At 42.2% G+C, this 20,045-nt stretch overlaps 1 protein-coding gene across 1 annotated transcript in view; it reads right to left on the bottom strand.

Annotated features, from left to right (window-relative positions):
* LAMA3 (laminin subunit alpha 3) overlaps positions 1–19,742 on the bottom strand; it is a 249,718-nt gene extending 229,976 nt beyond the window's left edge. Inside the window, exon 1 of the mRNA XM_041769356.1 lies at positions 19,242–19,742. Coding sequence (XP_041625290.1) covers positions 19,242–19,541 — 300 coding nt within the window. The 5' untranslated portion in view covers positions 19,542–19,742. The remainder of the gene's footprint in view (positions 1–19,241) is intronic.
* Between the last annotated feature and the right edge of the window lie 303 nt (positions 19,743–20,045).

Raw genomic sequence — 20,045 nt, 5'->3', positions numbered from 1 at the left:
GATTTTACCTATTTTTTTTAAAGGCATAGGGGCAGAGGAAGAAGAGGGAGAATCTTCAGCAGGCTCTATGCCCAGCACTGAGTCCAACATGGGAGTTGATCCTACAACCCTGAGATCACGACCTGAGCCAAAAATCAAGAGTCAGATGCTCAACTGACTAAGCCACTCAGGCACCCCTGATTTTACTTCTTATGTCAGAAAGTAAACTCTTGATGTTCAAAAACAACAAATTGCAGACTCTTGTCACTAAACTCATTAGAAAGCACAGTGTAACTAAATTTAGACCAGCTTTTTCTCCTCTAATGGAAGTCTACTTGTCTCATCCCTCAGGGCCTCCAAGAAGCCATTCCCAGCTCCTAACTTCCAACCACTTGTCTGCTCTGGCCAGGAAGCACCACTCATGCTCAGCTCAGCTCTCCCATCTTTCTATGGTACCTCTCTCATTTCAGAGACTTCTCAGATACTAATTTTTCTTGCTTACCTTCCCATCATGGCCAAATCAGAGAACAAAGAAAGAAAATGATGGTAATCCTCTTGGCCACCATATGCTTCTTGTTGATTTCTTTCCATTCAGAAGAAGTTTCCCCAGAACTATGTCTCCATCTCCTAATCTACTCCACCCACCACATCTGACCTCTTTATCAAAGCCTTGATATTTCCACCTCCTCAATAACCTTTAGTTACAGTTACAATTTATTAAACACTAACTACGCCCCAGATGTATATGGTTTACTTCATGTAATCCTCAGGATAACCTTATGAACTAAGTGGTATTATATCCCCATTTTACAGAAGATGAGACCAAGGTTCACAGAGGTTACATAACTCACTCAGGGTTACATCCTTAGGAAGAGATGCTTTCAAAGGGAGCTCTATTAATTCCAAAGCCCATGTTCTTAACTCTGACACCATACCATCTACTTTTGGAGGTTCTAGTACCAAATAGTTCGTTCTTGAAAGAACCCAATAAGTTCCTTCTGGAAGTTTTTAAACTCATATTTTGATGGTCTCCATACATTCCTCTTTCTTCCACTTCTCCCTCTATTCTCTTGTTCTCTGTATGTTGTGTTGGCATTTTACTGGCAAATAAGGGGTCACTCAGTACCTGTCATTGCATGTAAGTTACCTGCTCTAACACAAGTTCAGGTTTACAAAGTGGGCCAGGTCACATTTACTTCTCCCCCAAACCCAAACTACTTCCTTCCAAGAGTTTCATGCCAAAGCCTAAGTTGATGAGAACCCATCTGCCCTAATAGTGTACTCATTCAACCATCAACTACTGACCTGCTAAGAGCCAGATATGCCCTTGGGGACATAGTCTGACCGTGACCTGGTTCATTCCTCGAGCCAAGCTTTTCCCTTTCAATTTCCTTTTAGTTACTGATCTTTTCATGAATCAATGATACTCCTCACTGCTTTACTCTCCTATTGTCCCTCAACTCTTTTGTTCAAAGCTTTTCTTTCTTTTTTTTTTCAATTCATAAGAGACAGACAAAGAGAGAGAGAGAGAGAGAGAGAGAGAGAGGCAGAGACACAGGCAGAGGGAGAAGCAGGCTCCATGCAGGGAGCCCAATGTGGGACTCGATCCCGGGTCTCCAGGATCACACCCTGGGCTGAAGGCAGCGCTAAACCCCTGAGCCACCCGGGTTGCCCAGTTCAAAGCTTTTTTTTTTTTAGTTCAAAGCTTTTAAATTTCATCAGTCACTTAAATTCTTTTGAGGACCAGAAGGGATATAAATCCATACAAAACCAAAATGAAGTATTTATAAATTCTGTAAGGGATACAGAGGTCTCACTCAAGCATAACATTCAAAACACACAACAACTAGGGCAGCATGGCTTTCTGAATTCCTAGAACACACTGTGCCTGTTCCCACATCACAGCCCTTGTACCTGTTGGTCCCTCTGCATGGAACACATTTTCCCACCCTCTTCATGAGGCTGATTTCTTCCCAACCCCCAGGTTTCTGTACCAATAACACCTCCTTAGAAAAGCCTCTCCATTTACTGAACCTAGAGAAGCTTCCCTTCACTAATCACTTTGACAATAAGGAGGGCACATGATGAGATGAACACTGGGTGTTATACTATATGTTAGCAAATTGAATTTAAATAAAATATTCTTTTAAATATTGCTTATTCCGGGATCCCTGGGTGGCGCAGCAGTTTAGCGCCTGCCTTTGGCCCAGGGCGCGATCCTGGAGACCCGGGATCGAATCCCACGTCGGGCTCCCTGCATGGAGCCTGCTTCTCCCTCCGCCTGTGTCTCTGCCTTTCTCTCTCTCTCTGATGACTATCATAAATAATAATAATAATAAAAATTTAAATATTGCTTATTCCCTCTATGATATAACCATAATCTATAATTATTGTAATATGTTTACTCATTGGTTGCAGTCTCCACAGATAACACCACCTCCATGCAGGTAGAGACCTTTGTCACCTTGTTCAAATTTGTATTCCCAGCCCACAATGTCCTTGTCCCTGGTGCCTGGAACATAGATGTCAATAAGTATTTGTTTAATACAGGAGTGAGGGATGCCTGGGTGGCTCAGCGGCTGAGCGTCTGCCTTCAGCTCAGGGTGTGATCCCCGAGTCCCGCGATCAGGTCCCACATCGGGCTTCCTGCATGGAGCCTGCTTCTCCCTCTGCCTATGTCTCTGCCTCTCTTTGTGTGTCTCTCATGAATAAATAAATAAAATCTTTTTTAAAAAAATAGAGGAGTGAATGAATATTACACAAATTCTCAGGTAGCAGTTCTTTCCTTCATTGATAAGAATCTACATTAAGGGATCCCTGGGTGGCGCAGCGGTTTGGCGCCTGCCTTTGGCCCAGGGCGCGATCCTGGAGACCCGGGATCGAATCCCACGTCGGGCTCCCGGTGCATGGAGCCTGCTTCTCCCTCTGCCTGTGTCTATGCCCCCCTCTCTCTCTCTCTGTGACTATCATAAATAAATAAAAATTAAAAAAAAAAAAAAAAAAGAATCTACATTAAGAACCATCCAGGGCAGGGAGGCCTGAGTGGCTCAGCGTTTTAGCGCTGCCTTCAGCCCAGGGTATGATCCTAGAGACCCGGGATTGAGTCCCACATCAGGCTCCCAACATGGAGCCTGCTTCTCCCTCTGCTTGTGTCTCTGTCTCTGTGTGTGTATGTGTCTCGTATGAATAAATAAATAAAATCTTAAAAAAAAAAAAAAAAAAAAAAAAGAACCATCCAGGGCCACCTGGGTGGCTCAGTCGGTCTCAGCATTGTGAGATGGAGATGGAGCCCAGCTTCGGGCTCTGCACTCGGTGGGGAGTCTGCTTGAGGATTCTCTCCCCCTCTCCCTCTGCCCCTCCCTTGCTTGTACCCTCTCTCTCCCCGTCTCTTCTCCCTCCCTCTCTCTCTCTCCCTCTCAAGTAAATACGTAAATCTTTTTAAAAAAAATCATCCACAAAAATTCTACCAGCTTGGGGATCCCTGGGTGGCGCAGCGGTTTGGCGCCTGCCTTTGGCCCAGGGCGCGATCCTGGAGACCCGGGATCGAGTCCCACATCAGGCTCCCGGTGCGTGGAGCCTGCTTCTCTCTCTGCCTGTGTCTCTGCCTCTCTCTCTCTCTCTCACTGTGTGCCTATCATAAATAAATAAAAATTAAAAAAAAATTAAAAAAAAATTCTACCAGCTTCCAGGAGCTGAGATGGTCAATGAAAGCAAGCCAATCTGAAAATAACAATCAAGATTTCATTATTCACTGCAACAGTGAAGGCAAGGGGTAAAAATGCCAGCATCCCAGTGCTCCATTTTTCTCCATGGAACAGCACCAGGCAGGGGTCAGATGACAGAAGTATCTCACTGCCCAGGAGCCCCAAACAAAAGGCTCCTGCCTTTTTATGATTCCATAAGGTTGAGGGTAAAGAGAAGGGGAGAGCAGAAGTAGAAAAATACCCCATCACCATGGGTAAAAGTGCCTCAGCCATAGCATCCCATAAGAAGTCTCAGGGGAGGCACCTGGGAAGTACTGGAAGTCCCTGAATCTAAGCTCTAGGACTGGGAATGTAGATGAGCATAGGAGCATGGCTGGTCCAGGGGCACCTGAACACTTGGCTGCAACTCCCTCGAGAAAACTGCAATGCACTCATTGTGTACAGGTCTGGTGTGGGGAGGGCAGCTTCCCCCATGAAGCCTGCCAGTCAAAGCCTTCTAATTGTCTGTGGATCAGCCTAAAAGATAACATACAGGATTTTGACTTCCCGAAGGACTCTCATCCCCTCTTATTTAAAAATCCTTTTGGTGGTGCCATACACTCTGCACAGTTAGTTCTTCCCCACAGCTGATCCCAATCCTTTGTGTTACAACATTACACATCCCCTTCTATTTTGTCTTAAGTGAAGATGGGAAACACTGGTTACAAACATCTTTGTAACGATTCTGAAGACCCTCAGCCACATCTTCCTTGTGGTTAGTCAAGAAGTTCTACTGTGATTTGTTTCATCTTCAATCGTCCTAAGTTAGAGTGACAGTTGCTGTACCTATTAGTCAGAGAAAACACCACCAGAACCTAGGCCAGCAAGCAATCAAAGAAAATTGAGGCTGCAGGTAACTCCAAGTATATGAGACGTAAAAAAAGTTCCATGCTGCTTAGAGAAAAGGAATGAAGGTTTTATTACTATTAGAAAGAGTGACTTCAACAGCTATATTTTTACTCAGATAAAAGTCCACTAAGTTGACCTGAAATAAATGAAATAAAAAAAAAAAAACCTCAACTAGTTTATGGCAACCTTACTAAGGGATTTTCTTTCTTTTTTATTTTTATAAATTTATTTTTTATCGGTGTTCAATTTGCCAACATATAGAATAACACCCAGTGCTCATCCCATCAAGTGCCCACCTCAGTGCCCATCACCCAGTCACCCCCACCCCCCGCCCACCTCCCCTTCCACCACCCCTAGTTCCTTTCCCAGAGCTGGGAGTCTTTCATGTTCTGTCTCCCTTTCTGATATTTCCCACTCATTTTTTCTCCTTTCCCCTTTATTCCCTTTCACTATTTTTCATATTCCCCAAATGAATGAGACCATATAATGTTTGTCCTTATCCGATTGATTTATTTCACTCAGCATAATAGTTAAAAATACATCTGCCCTACGACCCAGCAGTTGCACTGCTGGGGATTTACCCCAAAGATACAGATGCAATGAAACACAGGGGGACACCTGCACCCCGATGTTTATAGCAGCACTAAGGGATTTTCTTAAAGAGGTCTCCCACTAGGCAGCTCAGGTGGCTCAGCAGTTTAGCATCACCTTCAGCCTAGGGTGTGATCCTGGAGACTAGGGATCAAGTCCCACATCAGGCTCCCTACGTGGAGCCTGCTTCTGCCTGTGTCTGTGCCTCTCTCTCACAAATATATAAATAATTAAAAAAAAAAAAAAAAGAGGTCTCCCACCATTTTCTGCTGATTTTTCTGGTTCATTAAAAATATTCAAAATCACATTAAAGATACATTAAGTGGTCAGTTGTCACAATAAAATAGGAAAGGCACCTGGAAACAGAGAAGACAAGAGGAAAATTCCAAAGTCTCAAATTTCTGTTCCCATCAAATCACTACACAAACTACCTTGCATGGAACCTTTGCCACCAATGTCTTCTGTGCACACAAATCCTCAGCAGTATTAGTCTCTGTAGAGCCAATCCCAGGACATAGGGAATTGGCCCTTTCATTTCACAATCCTACACCACCCTTCCCCTGATGTAATCCCTCAACCCTCACTAGTGGTGAAGGAATCATCCAACCACTAGACTCTATGCAAAAGGAATCCAAGGCTCATGGTATCCATTGTCCCCAAACTCCCAGTCTCACTTGCATTAGTCAATCCTTACTTTATGGCTCTCTGATACGCTCTTCACATTTAAAGATACTTTAATGTGAATGATCCCTAAATATTTGTTCAGCCAAGAGCAACCTCATTCTATTTAGGGACTACACTTTGAATTGCCAGATTACAAAGTGTCAAGGGCAGAGACCCTAGAACTATCCAGGGAGCCTCATGAAGTGCCCTTCATGCTCCACTCCCACACACAGATAACTCACACACTGAATAGTCAGTAAGTACTGCTGACTGACGGAGAGACAGGTTATCTGATTTAAAGTTAAAGTTACTGCAATGAAAAAATAAATAAATAAAAAATAAAGTTACTGCAATGGACTGAATATTTGTATGCCCCTCACATACACCACCACAATTCCATATGTTAAGTCCTAACCCCCAAGATAATGGTATTAGGATGAATTGAATGGAATGAGTGCCCTTATAAGAGAGACCCCAGAGAGATCTCTCATTTCTCCCACCATATGCAGACACAGCAAAATAATATGAACTGGAAGTAGGTCTTCACTAGACACTGAACCTGCCCACATCTTGACCTTGGAAGTCCCAGCCTCCAGAACTGTGAGAAATAAATTTCCTTTGTTTATAAGTTACTCAATCTATTGTATTTTGTTATGGCAGCCCAAATAGATGAACAGTTACCATATTAGTCTTCCAGGCTGCCATAGCAAAATACCAGAAACTGGGTGGATGAGAACAACAGAAATGAATGCCTTGTCTCAGTTCTGGAAGCTCAAAGTCTGATATTGAGGTGTTGGCAAGGCCCTACTTCCTCTGAAACCTGTAAAGGAAGGATCCTTCCTTGCCTCTTGCAGCTTCTTGGTCTTAGCCACTGTATCAGATATCTCTACCTGGAAACTCAACACTTCAGGGCCACACCTGTCTTCCAAAGGCAGGTTGTTGAAATTCAGGTATTTTTTTGTCAAGCAGCACTTGTACGCAGGTGTTACTCCAGTAGGAAAATTTGATGATGGTGTTGCCCTTTGAAAGTTTCTTCACAAAGCATCTATGGAGTATCTGTGACATGCTGCCAGAGGGAAAACAGATGTGAGCAGGAAAATGGGGCCCCACTCTCAGAGTGCCCTAGATCTATCTAATAAGGACACCAGACATGGAAATAAATGGCTCCAAGGCGATGAATGGAATTAGTGAGATGGTGCACAGCTGGGCAGAAACTCTGAAGGAGGAGTAGTTGGCTCAGCAGTGGCAGCATAGTATAGCGGCTAAGAGCATGAACTCTGCAGCCAGAGTATCTGGCTGCCCCATGTACTAGCTTTCTGATCCTAAACAAATCACTTAAACTCTCATGCTTCCATTTCCTATCTATAATATGAGCATGCAAAGAGTACCCCCTTCATAAACTGTTGTGAGGATTAAGATGTTGGTACATGTAAAGTGCTTTAGAACATTGCCAAGCATAAGTAAGTGTTACATAAGTGTCTTTTAAATTAATACCCTGCACTATGCAGGGGAATACATCCCCTGATCACTAGGCTGCTTTTCCTGCTCCCCATTCTGCCTCTTTATTTGGTATCATTTCTGTGCCCAGCATATGCAGTATATGGTATAACTTGAAAGAAGTGGAGAATTGCTTCTTTTTCCCACTTCTCACAGTTAAGCTATGCATAAACAATCTAATTAAAACCCATATTCTTTCTAGCTAATGTTCATTTATTAATCTCACATGTATTTTCTGAGCATCTAGGATGGGAAAACAACTAAGAACATAAAATATGTTTATGACATTGAAAAAAAATGGCAGGACACATGAGATTCAATGAGTTGGCTTTCCCCAGGGCATTTTCCACCCTGCTGGCATGAGGGATCTAATCAAGCCTCTGTTAGCTCATGCAAAAAGTGCTTTTTTTTTTTTTTTTTTTTTTTAATGAAGCAGAAAAAAGGCTCCCTGCCTCTGAGCAGAGACAGCCTTGCCCAGGCTGGATTTCAGCCCCCACATGTCCCTTGGCCACGAGCCCATGTATACAGTCAATTCCATTGACTAAGACCACTGAGGTATCATTTAATGAACCTTTTTCCTCACTAGGCAAATGGTTCCAGAATGTTGATCAAGGGTTAATGCAAGTTTCATGAAAGCCTAAATCACAACCAAAAAAAAAAAAAAAAAAATTTACACTCTGGAAGAATATATTATTGCCACCAAAATTAACCCTAAAAAAATGTTACTTTTTTTTTTAATGATAAAAGTTGCTTATGGGGCACCTGGATGGCTTAGTCAGTTAAGCATCTGCCTTCAGCTCAGGTCATGATCACAGGGTCCTAGGATTGAGCCCCACATCGGGTTCCTTGCTTATCGGGGAGCCTGCATCTCCCTCTCCCTTTGCCTGCCACCCCCCTCACTTGCACTCTCTCTCTCTCTGTCAGATGAATAAATCTTAAAAATCTTTTAAAAAATAAAATTGTTTAAGGTTTGACAGATGAATTTAAGTTCATAAAGAATTTCCTTGCATTTAATAAAGATGCTAAAAATGTTCTTTGCATTTTTAAATATTTACAGTTTCTTTTTTTTTTTCAAAGTTCTGTGCATAAAAATAAATATATAGAAACAACCCCATCATCAGTATCTGCATCAGTTATCCTTGGTGGTGGGCTCACCATTTACAAGGAATAGATCATTCAACACAACCTGTTGTAGAAACTGTCATACTAGCAGGGACTTCTAACTTGAAGAACCACCCAAGACTGTTATCACCCAGAGGACTTTATCTATCAACTAGCAATTACCTATGAAGTCAATGAATGTAGTCATTAGCTTTATTGAGTGTGACCAACTGCCACTCCTGCTAGTGGTGATGTCTATGTCCTATGCTGACTTCAAGAATTAAAGATTCAGGTGTAGTAAAGAAGAGAAATAAATCCCCTGTTCCATGCTAGTCACTGTGAAAAGCATGTGTAAGGCAACTGAATTGAGGGTTAAGGATTCATCTTGCTAATGTCAAAAGCGACACTAACAAGATTCTCAGCCTCATCTACCATATGATGGGCCTCTGGCCCAGGTCTCCAGGAGCAAGCTTCACTTCCTTCACCAAACAAAGGCTTATGACTACCTCCCTGCAAAGGCTTTCTGTTAGATTTTCATTTCAGCACAAGCGATGAAATAGAAAGCCCAGGATGGTCTTCTTCTGGAGGCTTTCTAATATTTACTTTGTACCTTTTTCCTTCTTGCATGCTGCCCCCCATTTCAATCTTCTGTCTCCTTCTTTTGCTCATTGAGCTGTCTTAGTTTTTCCTGATACTTTTTAACTGGTGCATTTAAATCCTCTTGCATTTTCAAACAAGCCACTGCTAAAGCCTCTTGTCCTTTAACAATAACATCAAGTTCCACAGAAGTCCAGCTGCCTTTGCCTCAAGGCCCTCAGCTGGGTTGAAAGCTTCTGAAACATCACAGAGAGAAGGATGCAGCTGAACACCTTCAGCTGGCAATGTTACAAGCCACAGGTACTAGCCGGGAGCTCACCGTGTGGTTCAGGAAGGGCAACCCCTCCGTCTCCAAGGCCAGCTGCATGGACAGTTGTCCAATTCCATGGCCATACCCCCCCTAAAATAGTTCTTTAATTAATATCAAAATGTGCCCCTATGTAAGCAAATAATATCTAAACTAGTTATTAACACAGTACAAAAACAAATTAACATTGCTATTCTATGAAAACCACTTTGCCTGTGGATTATTTAGTATGCCAACTATGTTCAGTATACAATGCACTGTACCTTTCATTATTAAAATAATTTCTTAAGGACACCCGGGTGGCTCACATGGTTAAGCATTGGACTCTTAATTTTGGCTCAGGTCATTATCTCAAGGTCATGATCAAGCGCCATATAGATCTCCCTCCCCCTTGCCCTTCCCCTCACTCACTCATGCCTGCTCTCTAAATAAATAAGATTTAAAAAAAAAAAAAAAAGAATTTTTTACTCAAAACTTTTAAATGACTATTGTGACAAATCATTGTAGTTTACCACTTTAGGTAAAAAAAAACCCTAAAAACCTAACAGTTTTTCCATGCCATGAGAAATCACATTCACTGAGCACTATGTTCCATAATATATGCTTGGGTGCTTTTTATCCTCCCAATAAATGTGTGTATTATTAATTCTGTCTTTTATATTGGGAAACTAAATTATGCAATTTTCCAAGGTCAAAGAGCTGTAGAGTTAGAATTCAAACTTGGGTCTATGTGATTATAGAGCCAGAGCTGTTCACCTCTAAGTGAGAGTAATTTGATAATATATACAATGAGATGATATCCTATTCTCCTTCATAGAAGTTTCCCTGGTCTTTAAAAAAATTAGATCATAAAAACACTAGTCATCTACAGAAAGATCATGTCCATATCATTTTTGTATCCTCAGCATCTAGAATGATGCCTGGCATGTAAGGGCCACTATTTAATAAGTGTTTCTGAATGAATGAATGAATGAATGAATGAGGAAAAGAAAGAAAGAAAGAAAGAAGAAAGAAAGAAAGAAAGAAAGAAAGAAAGAAAGAAAGAAAGAAAGAAAGAAATTAAAGGAATACAGATTGCAAAGGAAGAAATAAAACACATGTAATTCTGTATGTATAAAATACTGAAAAATCTACCAAAAAAACTATAGGAGGGTCATAGGATACAAGATCCATGTGCAAAAATCAATTTCCTTTCCAGTTTAGATGTGTGTGCATATAGAAATTTGTAGATATGCGTATATTTCCTAGCTTTGTCCACTGAAAGGGTCTAAATGCAGTGATACACTAGTAATAGTGAGCATTTACTAAATTGTACCTCATACCCAGATCGTGGTTTTTAAACACCACACTCATAATAAACTAACAAACAAACAAATAATGCTCCTTGAAAAACCAGTTGGTTCCAAGGCAGGAACAAAAAAAATTTTAAATGACCCTGGAATATGGAAGCACTCAAAAAGAAGATGTAAGTATGTCACCAAAAATAGCAGAGGAGAAAGCTGCAAAGATCCGTTCCTCCACTAAAGCAACAATTAATCTCACAAAAAAAAGTGTCAAAATGAACATTTCCAGAACTCTGGAATCTATTCAAAAAATTATAACAACCTATAATCAATTAATTTGAAGATAAGGGATCCCTGGGTGGCGCAGCGGTTTGGCGCCTGCCTTTGGCCCGGGGCGCGATCCTGGGGACCCGGGATCGAGTCCCACATCGGGCTCCTGGTGCATGGAGCCTGCTTCTCCCTCTGCCTGTGTCTCTGCCTCTCTCTCTCTCTGTGACTATCATAAATAAATAAATAAATAAATAAATAAAAAATTAATTTGAAGATAAGCCTATTGAAAATATCTAGCCTGAGAATAAGAAAAAGAATGAAGAAAAATAAACAAAGCTCAAGACACCTGTAGGATCTTGACCTACAAACCAATATACACATTATGGGAGTTCCAGCAGAAGGAGAGAAAGCAGCAGAAAGGATATTTGAAGAAATAATAGTTGAAACTTCCAAAATTTGATTAAATTTTGTGATTAAATTAAATGAATCTACATATCCTAGAACTTAACAAACTCCAAGTAGGACAAACTCAAAGAGTTTCACATCAGGATATATTATATATAATCAAACTGTCAAAAGACAAAAAGAAAATCTTGAAAACAGCAAAAGAGAAGCAATTAATCATATACAAGGGACCCTAAATAAGATTAACAACCTATTTTTTCATCAGAAACCATGGAAGCCAGAAGGCATTGAGATGACATATTTAAAATGTTGAAAAGAAAAAACTGTCAGTCAAGAATTCCATACCTGGTAAAATTATCCTTCAAAAATGAGGGAGAAATTAGGACATTCCCAAATAAACAAAAGCTGAAGGAGTCTGTTGCTAGTAGACCTGCCCTATTGAAGGCTAAAAGGCTAGAGATGCTAAAGGAGTCCTGCAGGTGATATGAAAGGATGCTAGACATCAACTCAAAGCCATACAAAGAAATAAAAGACACCAGTACAATTAACTATGTAGATAAATACAAAAGCAAGTATTATTGGATTTTTGGTTTATCCCATATGATTTACAAAACACATGTACAGAACAACAATTATGTGTCAATGGGCAGCAATGTATGAAGATCTAATTTGTGACAATAACATCATAAAGAAGGGGGGATAGACCTGTATAGAAGCAGAGTTTTAGATGCTACTGAAGCTAAGCTGATATCAACTCAAACTGGACTGTTATAAATTTAGGACATTACTTGTAATCCCCAGAGTAACCACTATGAAAATAATTTTTAAATATACAGAGAAGTAAATGAGAAAGTAACCAACATGGTTCTTTAGAAAAAGAAATTAAATACAAAAGAAGGTAGTAATGGAGGAATTGAGGAACCAAAAAATATAAGACATATAGAAAACAAATAGCAAAATGGTAGAAGTAAGGCCCTCCTTATCACTAATCGCTTTAAATGTAAATGGATTAGACTTACCAATGAAAAGGCAAAGATCTGCAGAATGGATTACAAAAAATCCACAATACAGATCTACAAGAGTTCAGTTTAGATGCAAAGACACAAATAAATTGAAAGGACAGAAAAAGGTATACTATACAAATAGTAATCCAAAGAAATCTGGAGTGATCATACTAATATCAGTATCAGACAAATTAAACTTTAAAGTTAAAAATAGTTATAAAATATAAAGACACACATTACACATTGATAGAAGAGCCAATCCTTCAATAAGACATAACAGTGTAAATATATCTATACCAAACAAAAAAGCCTCAATATACATGAAGCAAAACTTAACAGAATTGAAGGGAGAAATAGTTCCTAATAATAGTTGGAGACAACACTACTCCATTTCAATAACTGGTAGTTTCTCAAAAACTTAAACATACATTTATGATGTGATCTAACAATTCTACTCCTAGGAATCAAACCAAGAAAAACAAAAACATATGTCCACACAAATATTTGTTTGTGAATGTTCACAGCAGCATTATCTGTAGTAGCCAAAACCTAAAAACAATCCAAATGTCCATGATTTGAATAAAGAAAATGAGGTATAGCTATACAACAGAATATTATTTTCTACAGTAAAAAAAGCAAACTACTAAATCATACAACAATAATTATGAACCTCAAAATCATTATGCCAAGTGAAAGAAGTCAGAAACAAAAGGGGCACATAGGTGGCTAAGCCAGTTAAGTGTCCAACTCTTGATTTCAGCTCAGATTTTAGTTTCAAGGTCACGAGATCAAGTGCTGTGTTCAACTCCACACTGCGTGTGAAGCCTGCTTAAAATTCTCTCTCCCTCTCTCTCTGTCCCTACCACACCATCTCCTTACCCGCTTAAAAAAAAGTTAGACGCATAAGACCACATGTTGTTAAAAAAAAAAAAAGAGGCCACATATTGTATAATTTCATTTATATGAAATACGCAGAAATGAGAAATTTTTAGAGACAGAAATCATAGTAGTGGAAATAGATGCAGAAATTGAGTGTGTAGACACAAGAGAACATTTGGAGCCGATGGAAATGTTCTAAAACTGGGTTCCAGTGATAGTTGCACAACTCTATAAATTTATTTAAAAACATTTAATTCACACTTACAATGGATGCTTGTTATAGTACTTAAATTACTGCCTCAATAAAAATGTTAAAAATTACTCACAAACTTCAATCTAGTTTTGGTAAAAAAAAAAAAATGAAGAAGAAAAAAAAATGAAGAAAATGTGCAATTTTTCAGATTCATATATGCACTAAAGATGTGAAATGCTCACAGCTAACTTTCTGTCATGGGTTAAGTATAGTTTTCTCATAAGTAAGGGGCTGAAATTAATAACACTTTGTCCTTCTCTTTCCCTATGACTATATACTTTTCTCAGATTAAATGATGTACATTCTCAATGGCACAGGTATTCAGATCATGAAGTAAAATCCTGCGATTCAAGGATTGAACATTCTCATTTCAACTATTCACCTTCAACAACCCTGAAGGTCCATGAGCTCAGTAATCAGTGATTCGTTAGGGCAAAGATTTTAACTGCTGCCATTCTGGTGTGTGGAACCATGTTCCTTTGCTAGTGAGTGAATGTGGCTCTCCAAAAGAAAACATTTATGTTTGTTTTCTTCGAATGATTTGTACATAAGCCTTCATTGCTAAACTTTGGCTAGCGTTCAGAAATGCAGAACAATTAGGATAATAATTTTTTGAAAAGGATCATTCATCTTTAAATTGCTGACTGTTGTCATTTGTCTGAAGTCTCAAAATAGCTTGCAGCTAAGAATTGTTATAAATATATCAATAGAAGAGTAAATGTCTTTGATTTCTGAGCCCTTGCTCAAGACTTTCCTACCAGCTTCACAAAGGAAAAGGCCCTTGTTGAAAAGCTCAAAAATGGTTTCTCTTTCACAATGGTTCTATAAACAGCTTTAGTGAAACTGAGTTTCCTGTTTATTGGAGATTTGTCCAAGTTACACAAACACACAACCTAGATGGCTGTGTGGCAAGCACTCTTGCTCTTGGCTGTAACTCACATGTGTGCACTTCCCTACCAGTCATTCAGGCAAGATACACGTTCCTGTGCGTAAGTTATAATGTAATGAAGGAACATGACAAAAGATATGTTGAACTTCAGTATACAAAATCGACATAGTATGTTTGGTAAATATGTTCATTTCATTCCTTGTGAGTATAGTGTTTGTGCCAGCTAAACCAACCACAATGTTCTATTTTCAATACAGCCTTCCACTTATGTTTTACCATCATCTCTATCATACATCAGTAAATAATAATGTTTCTTGATCCATAGGTAAGTGAACATTTAAAATTGAAGAATAAGGCAGTCCCGGTGGCTCAGGCTCAGCGGTTTAGCGCCGCCTTCCGCCCAGGGTGTGATCCTGGAGTCCAGGGATCGGGTCCCACGTCAGGTTCCCTGCATGGAGCCTGCTTCTCCCTCTGCCTGTGTCTCCGCCTCTCTCTCTCTCTCTCTCTCTCTCTCTCCCTCTGTGTGTGTGTCATGAATAAATAAATAAAAATCTTTTAAAAAGAAAATTAAAGAATAGGGACGCCTGGGGGGCTCAGCGGTTGGGCATCTGCCTTTGGCTCAGGGCGTGATCCCGTGTCTGGGGATGGAGTCCCACATCCGGCTCCCTGCGAGGAGCTTGCTTCTTTCTCTGCCTGTGTCTATGCCCTTCTCTCTCTCTCTCTCTCTCTCTGTCATGAATGAATAAATAAATCTTTAAAAAATAAAATAAAATAAAATTCAAGAATAAAATGTGACAGATTTCAGTGGTAATTACTTCTTAGCAGAACAGAATTAATTTGTGCATTTTTCTTATCTATCCTTTACATTAACTTCTTTAAGATTTTATTTACATATTCATGAGATACACAGAGAAAGAGGCAGAGACACAGGCAGAGGGAGAAGCAGGCTCCCTGTGGGGTGCCTAATGTGGGACTCCATCTCAGGACCCTAGGATCATAACCTGAGCCAAAGGCAGACACTCAATCACTGAGCCACCCAGGTGCCCCTATATTAACTTCTTTATAGCCTTTAGCTCTGTCTTCATTCCACATCCTTTCCTTCAATATTTTCTGAGCATGTATACTCTTCCAGGCTTTGTGCTAAGCATAGGATACAGTAGTGAATCAGACAGACAAAATCCCTGAATCACAGAGCTCTCAAATATCAAAAACTTAATGTCTGAGCAGTAACAAGTATATAAAATCTTATTTAACAAATTTTAAGCCCAGAGAAACCACAATGAACATTTTTCACACAATAAATAAAATTCAAACTTTAAAAATGCCCTACCTGTTGACACATGCTATCATTCAAGAATCAGCATTATTATTATAGTCAGGACCATAAACCCAGGTTTTATTTTAAGATATGACTTTTATTCATTTTTTACATTTTTTGCAAATTTCTTCTGGTTTGAAATTCTAAATCCTGGCTAGCCCTAAAGATTTATTTTTAGAAAGCTCAAAGAAAAAGAACTATTTTAGTTAACCCTTCTCCATTTCCCATCTTGAGCTGTATAAACAGAATCGAGATAATCATCATTCGGGTACAATCAACTGATCAATCATAATTTCCCACCCTTCTCCCATCACCCCTCAGTTTCCTGAGAAAGGATCTGTACCAGCTGCTGCCAATACAGGGCTTCTAGAACTCCCCTTCCCCATCTTGTCTCCAACACAGTTCTGTCCTCATTAGGTAAGAGCCTCTCACATCAGCAATCAGTCCATCTCAAGCCCTCGACTGTGAAAGCAGAAAGCACTATTCACCAGAGCTCTTGTTCACCCCTTATCTTTGGGGAGGAATAAGGCATAACACCAGATGGCATTCTTTTTCCACAGGCTATTCCCTGACCTAGAAATGCAGTCTGCTGAATGACCTCAGAAAAGCCACCTCCGACTCTATCTAGAACTGTGAACCAAAGTTTAAGGACCTATCTTGGAAACTCAACACAGAAAATATGACTTTCCTGGACTTCCAGGAATGTAGTATCAACCTAGGAGCACTCAAAAGAAAATAACAGTTTAGGAGAATGAAGGTTGGCCCATTCCTAGACAAATCTAGGGGAGAGGAAACAGTTACAAATTTCCTTTATACCTTCCTTCCCTTTGCATTTACCCTTCCCAGGATCAAAACAGCTCTCTCCAAAGTTGGACGTGCCAGGCAATCTAACTGGCTGCCAGGAGGGAATATTACAACTTGTTTGTTTTACTTAAAAATGAAGAAATTCAGTTTTACTCATATATAATGTGCAGATTGCTTAGGGCCTTTACCCAGTCCACACGTCAGCTGGTCACAATGGTCTTGACTGTCTGCCCAAGAGAAAAAGAGGAGGGGATCCACCAGACTGTCATCTGACCATTACACACTGAAGCTGACATGAGCTTGGTTAAGTGGACATGCGGATTCTATTCTCCTAAGTAGTAGAACAGTTCCAACCTTATCCTAAAATGAGGAGTGACAAAGAAATCCTTTGGATGACATAGAGTCACTGCTTATCTCATGGTAAAGTACTTAAAAGACTTTAAAAGTTAGGGGTACCTGGGTGGCTCAGTGGTTTAGTGTCTGCCTTTGGCTCAGGTCCTGATCCCAGGATCCTTGGATGGAGTCCAACATCCAGCTCCCTATGGAAAGCCTGCTTCTCTCTCTGCCTGTGTCTCTGCCTCTGTGTGTGTGTGTGTGTGTGTGTGTGTGTGTGTGTGTGAATAAATAAATAAAAATCTTTTTTTAAAAAAAAAAAAAAGCAAGACTTTAAAATTTAATGATGAGTCACATTTTTTTTTTTTTTACAAGAAATTCCAAATGTGCTTCCTCTGGGATGACAAGTAGCTGCCAGTCATACACTACCTGATAAATATTTACAAAAAATGGAGGCACCTACCAAAGTAAAGGTGTTGTTTCAACAATGTGTGAAAAAGTATGATTCTAAAGAAATGCACACTTTGAAAAGACTGTTTGGAAAACAGATGTTTGGAAATGTTTTAATTTTTTTGTTGAAAAGACGGAACTGTGTTACTCTGAAAGTTGTCCTACTTGCACATTTTAAAACGTGGACACAGAATTTTATTTTTTAATATTTTCAAAAAAATACTTGCAGGGAGTTTTGGATCTATTTTTTTTTAATTTTTTATTTATTTATGATAGTCACACAGAGAGAGAGAGAGAGAGAGGCAGAGACACAGGCAGAGGGAGAAGCAGGCTCCATGCACCGGGAGCCCGACGTGGGATTTGATCCCGGGTCTCCAGGATCGTGCCCTGGACCAAAGGCAGGCGCCAAACCGCTGCGCCACCCAGGGATCCCTGGATCTATTTTTTAAACCGTTAAAGCATATTACCTTCCTACCAAGAAGTACTGAATGCCACTTGAAAAGCAAACATTGCCTGGCCAAGTGTCTACTTTACAAAATTTTTAGAATAATTGAAGGATGGGGCAGAAATATGAATACCATGATTTAGTGAACTCAGACAGTGTCAGACCTGTACAGTTACACAGAATCCCATGCTCCTAAAGGCCACTCACTTAACTTAATGGTCTGCTATCACCATCTTGAAATTCATAATTTTTCAAGAAAGCGCCCTATATTTTCATTTTGCATGGCGCTCTGTGAATTAATTACGCAGCTGGTTCTGGAGCTCAGTGGTCAAGGCCATCCTCCTTGAATCTGCATATTTTTGAGATATCATTTCAGCTACAATGACTAATTTCAAGTATAAATGTAAAACCAACCTTGAATTGCTGGATCATAAGTGCTCACCTAAACTTATATGACCTAAATAAAAAAAGAATTATATCCATAATTACATTTGTATATTTATAAGTAGTTATACACAATCACAAATTAAATATTTAGAGAAAGCAAAATTCTTTGGTGCTGTTAGTAAAGAAAATACATGCATATAATTCATAAATAAATAAGCACCTCTTGGCGTTGCACGTTCAACGATTTGACGTGCACAAGCGAAAGTTTCTAAAACACCGACCTAGATTCTCAATGATAATCTTTTGCTTTCGGAGTCCAAGCTCCAAAATTACTCCCTCTTCCGGCAACACTTTCTTATTCCTCAGCAATATTTCCCAGTAGAATGAGGGAGGCAATTATGAATTATGGCTCGGTGGAAAGAGGATTTCAAGTCAGGACTGGGTTCAAATCCCGCTGCCCCACTTTGAGACGCAGCCACGTTTCTTAACCTGCTCCCGGGCTCCGAGCCCGGGTCCCAGCGCGGTCGTCAGGGTCGTGTGCCAAAGACCTGGGCGCACCTCCCGATGCTGGTGAAGCACCAGCAACACGACCATTTACACCAGGTGTTCGCGGGATGAGTCCGATGTCCATCTCGGAGCGCCGTGTCCATCTCAAGTGTCATTCGCCCCAGGGACCCTGGAGGCTGGCACTGCAGGCAGCGCGCTGAGGCGCGTCTCTTGCGTGACATCGGAGCGATGCTACCGAGACAACCTCAAAGTTCTCTGCAAACACGCCCGGGAAACGCACTGCCACCAACTTCTCCGACAAGGTCGGGGAGCAAGGAGGGCCTGCGGAAGGAGGCGCGCCAGGGAAGCCGCGGGGCGCTCAGGGCCTGGCCAGGCGCCACCTGAGTGCGGGAGGCAGGATGGGGCGACGGCTGCATGCACCCCGGAGCGCACCTGGGGACGTTTCTCCTCCGCGCCCGCACCCCGAACCTCAGCCTTCACTCCCCTCGCGTGCTCCCCTCGTCCCGGCCTCCGGCGGCGCACCGGCCCGGGCGGAGGGCCTGGGAGCCCTTCTCGGTGGCCTGGGACCGCCAGCGAGCGCGGGGAACGGTCCCCCTCGCTCCGCTCCGGGTCGCTGGCCAGCGTGGGGGGCGCTCCGCCCCCACCCCCAACCCGGCACCCCCAGCTCGCTCCCTCCCGGGACCTTACCTGGATCGTGTGGCCGCTGCCCGGGGCGGTGGGTCCCCCCACCAGCTTGCAGTAGAGCTCGGGCCGGGGCCGGGGCCGCGCGCCGCCGGGCTCCCGCTCCCCGCAGGTGGCGGTGGCCCAAATCCTCGCCGCCTCCGCCAGGTTGAAGTAGGGCGGATGCAGGCTGAGCCGGGCCGCGGCCCGGGGCTCCCGAGCGGTGCTGGCGGCGGGCAGCAGGGACGGCGGCAGCAGCAGCAGCAGCAGCAGCAGCAGCAGCAGGACTGGCCTCGAGGGCCAGCCCGGAGCCCGCGCCGCCGCCATCCTGCGGCGCGTGATCCTCCGGGAGCAGCGAGCTCGGCGCCGGGGGTGGGCGGCGGCCGCTCTGCGCCCCCTCTGCAGGCGCCCGGAGCCCGCGGCAGTGGGACCCGCGGAGCAGGAGCCGCCGTGCCAGCCTCGGGCCCGCACCCCGGGTCTGTGCAGCGCGCTGCGCGCTGCAGCCTCCGCGAGCGGGGAGAGCAAAGGCGTTCCCGGGCTCTCACCCTGGCGGCTGAGGGGGGGCCGGGCCCGCCCCACCTTCCCACGCCCGGCGCACTAATCAGACTATTTCCTTTCTCCAGCGGCTCACGGTCTCAGACCCGGCGTGAAAGCCAGCTCCCGACCTCGGACAAGGGGGGAGGCTTGGGTGAGGCATCAGAGCAAACTGGCACTGCCTGCAGAACTTGCATCAAAGACACTGTGGTCTCCCGGACAAGTCTCCGTTGTCGAGCAAGTCCGGTCAATCTCTCCAACACAGGCGCCAACAATCCCTGTGGCACTACAGCCACG

Source organism: Vulpes lagopus, chromosome 1, assembly GCF_018345385.1.
Source record: "Vulpes lagopus strain Blue_001 chromosome 1, ASM1834538v1, whole genome shotgun sequence".
In the NCBI taxonomy this organism is placed as follows: Eukaryota; Metazoa; Chordata; class Mammalia; order Carnivora; family Canidae; genus Vulpes; species Vulpes lagopus.
The sequence above is the reverse complement of the archived record's forward strand: the minus strand, read 5'-3'. Positions and strand labels throughout refer to the sequence as shown.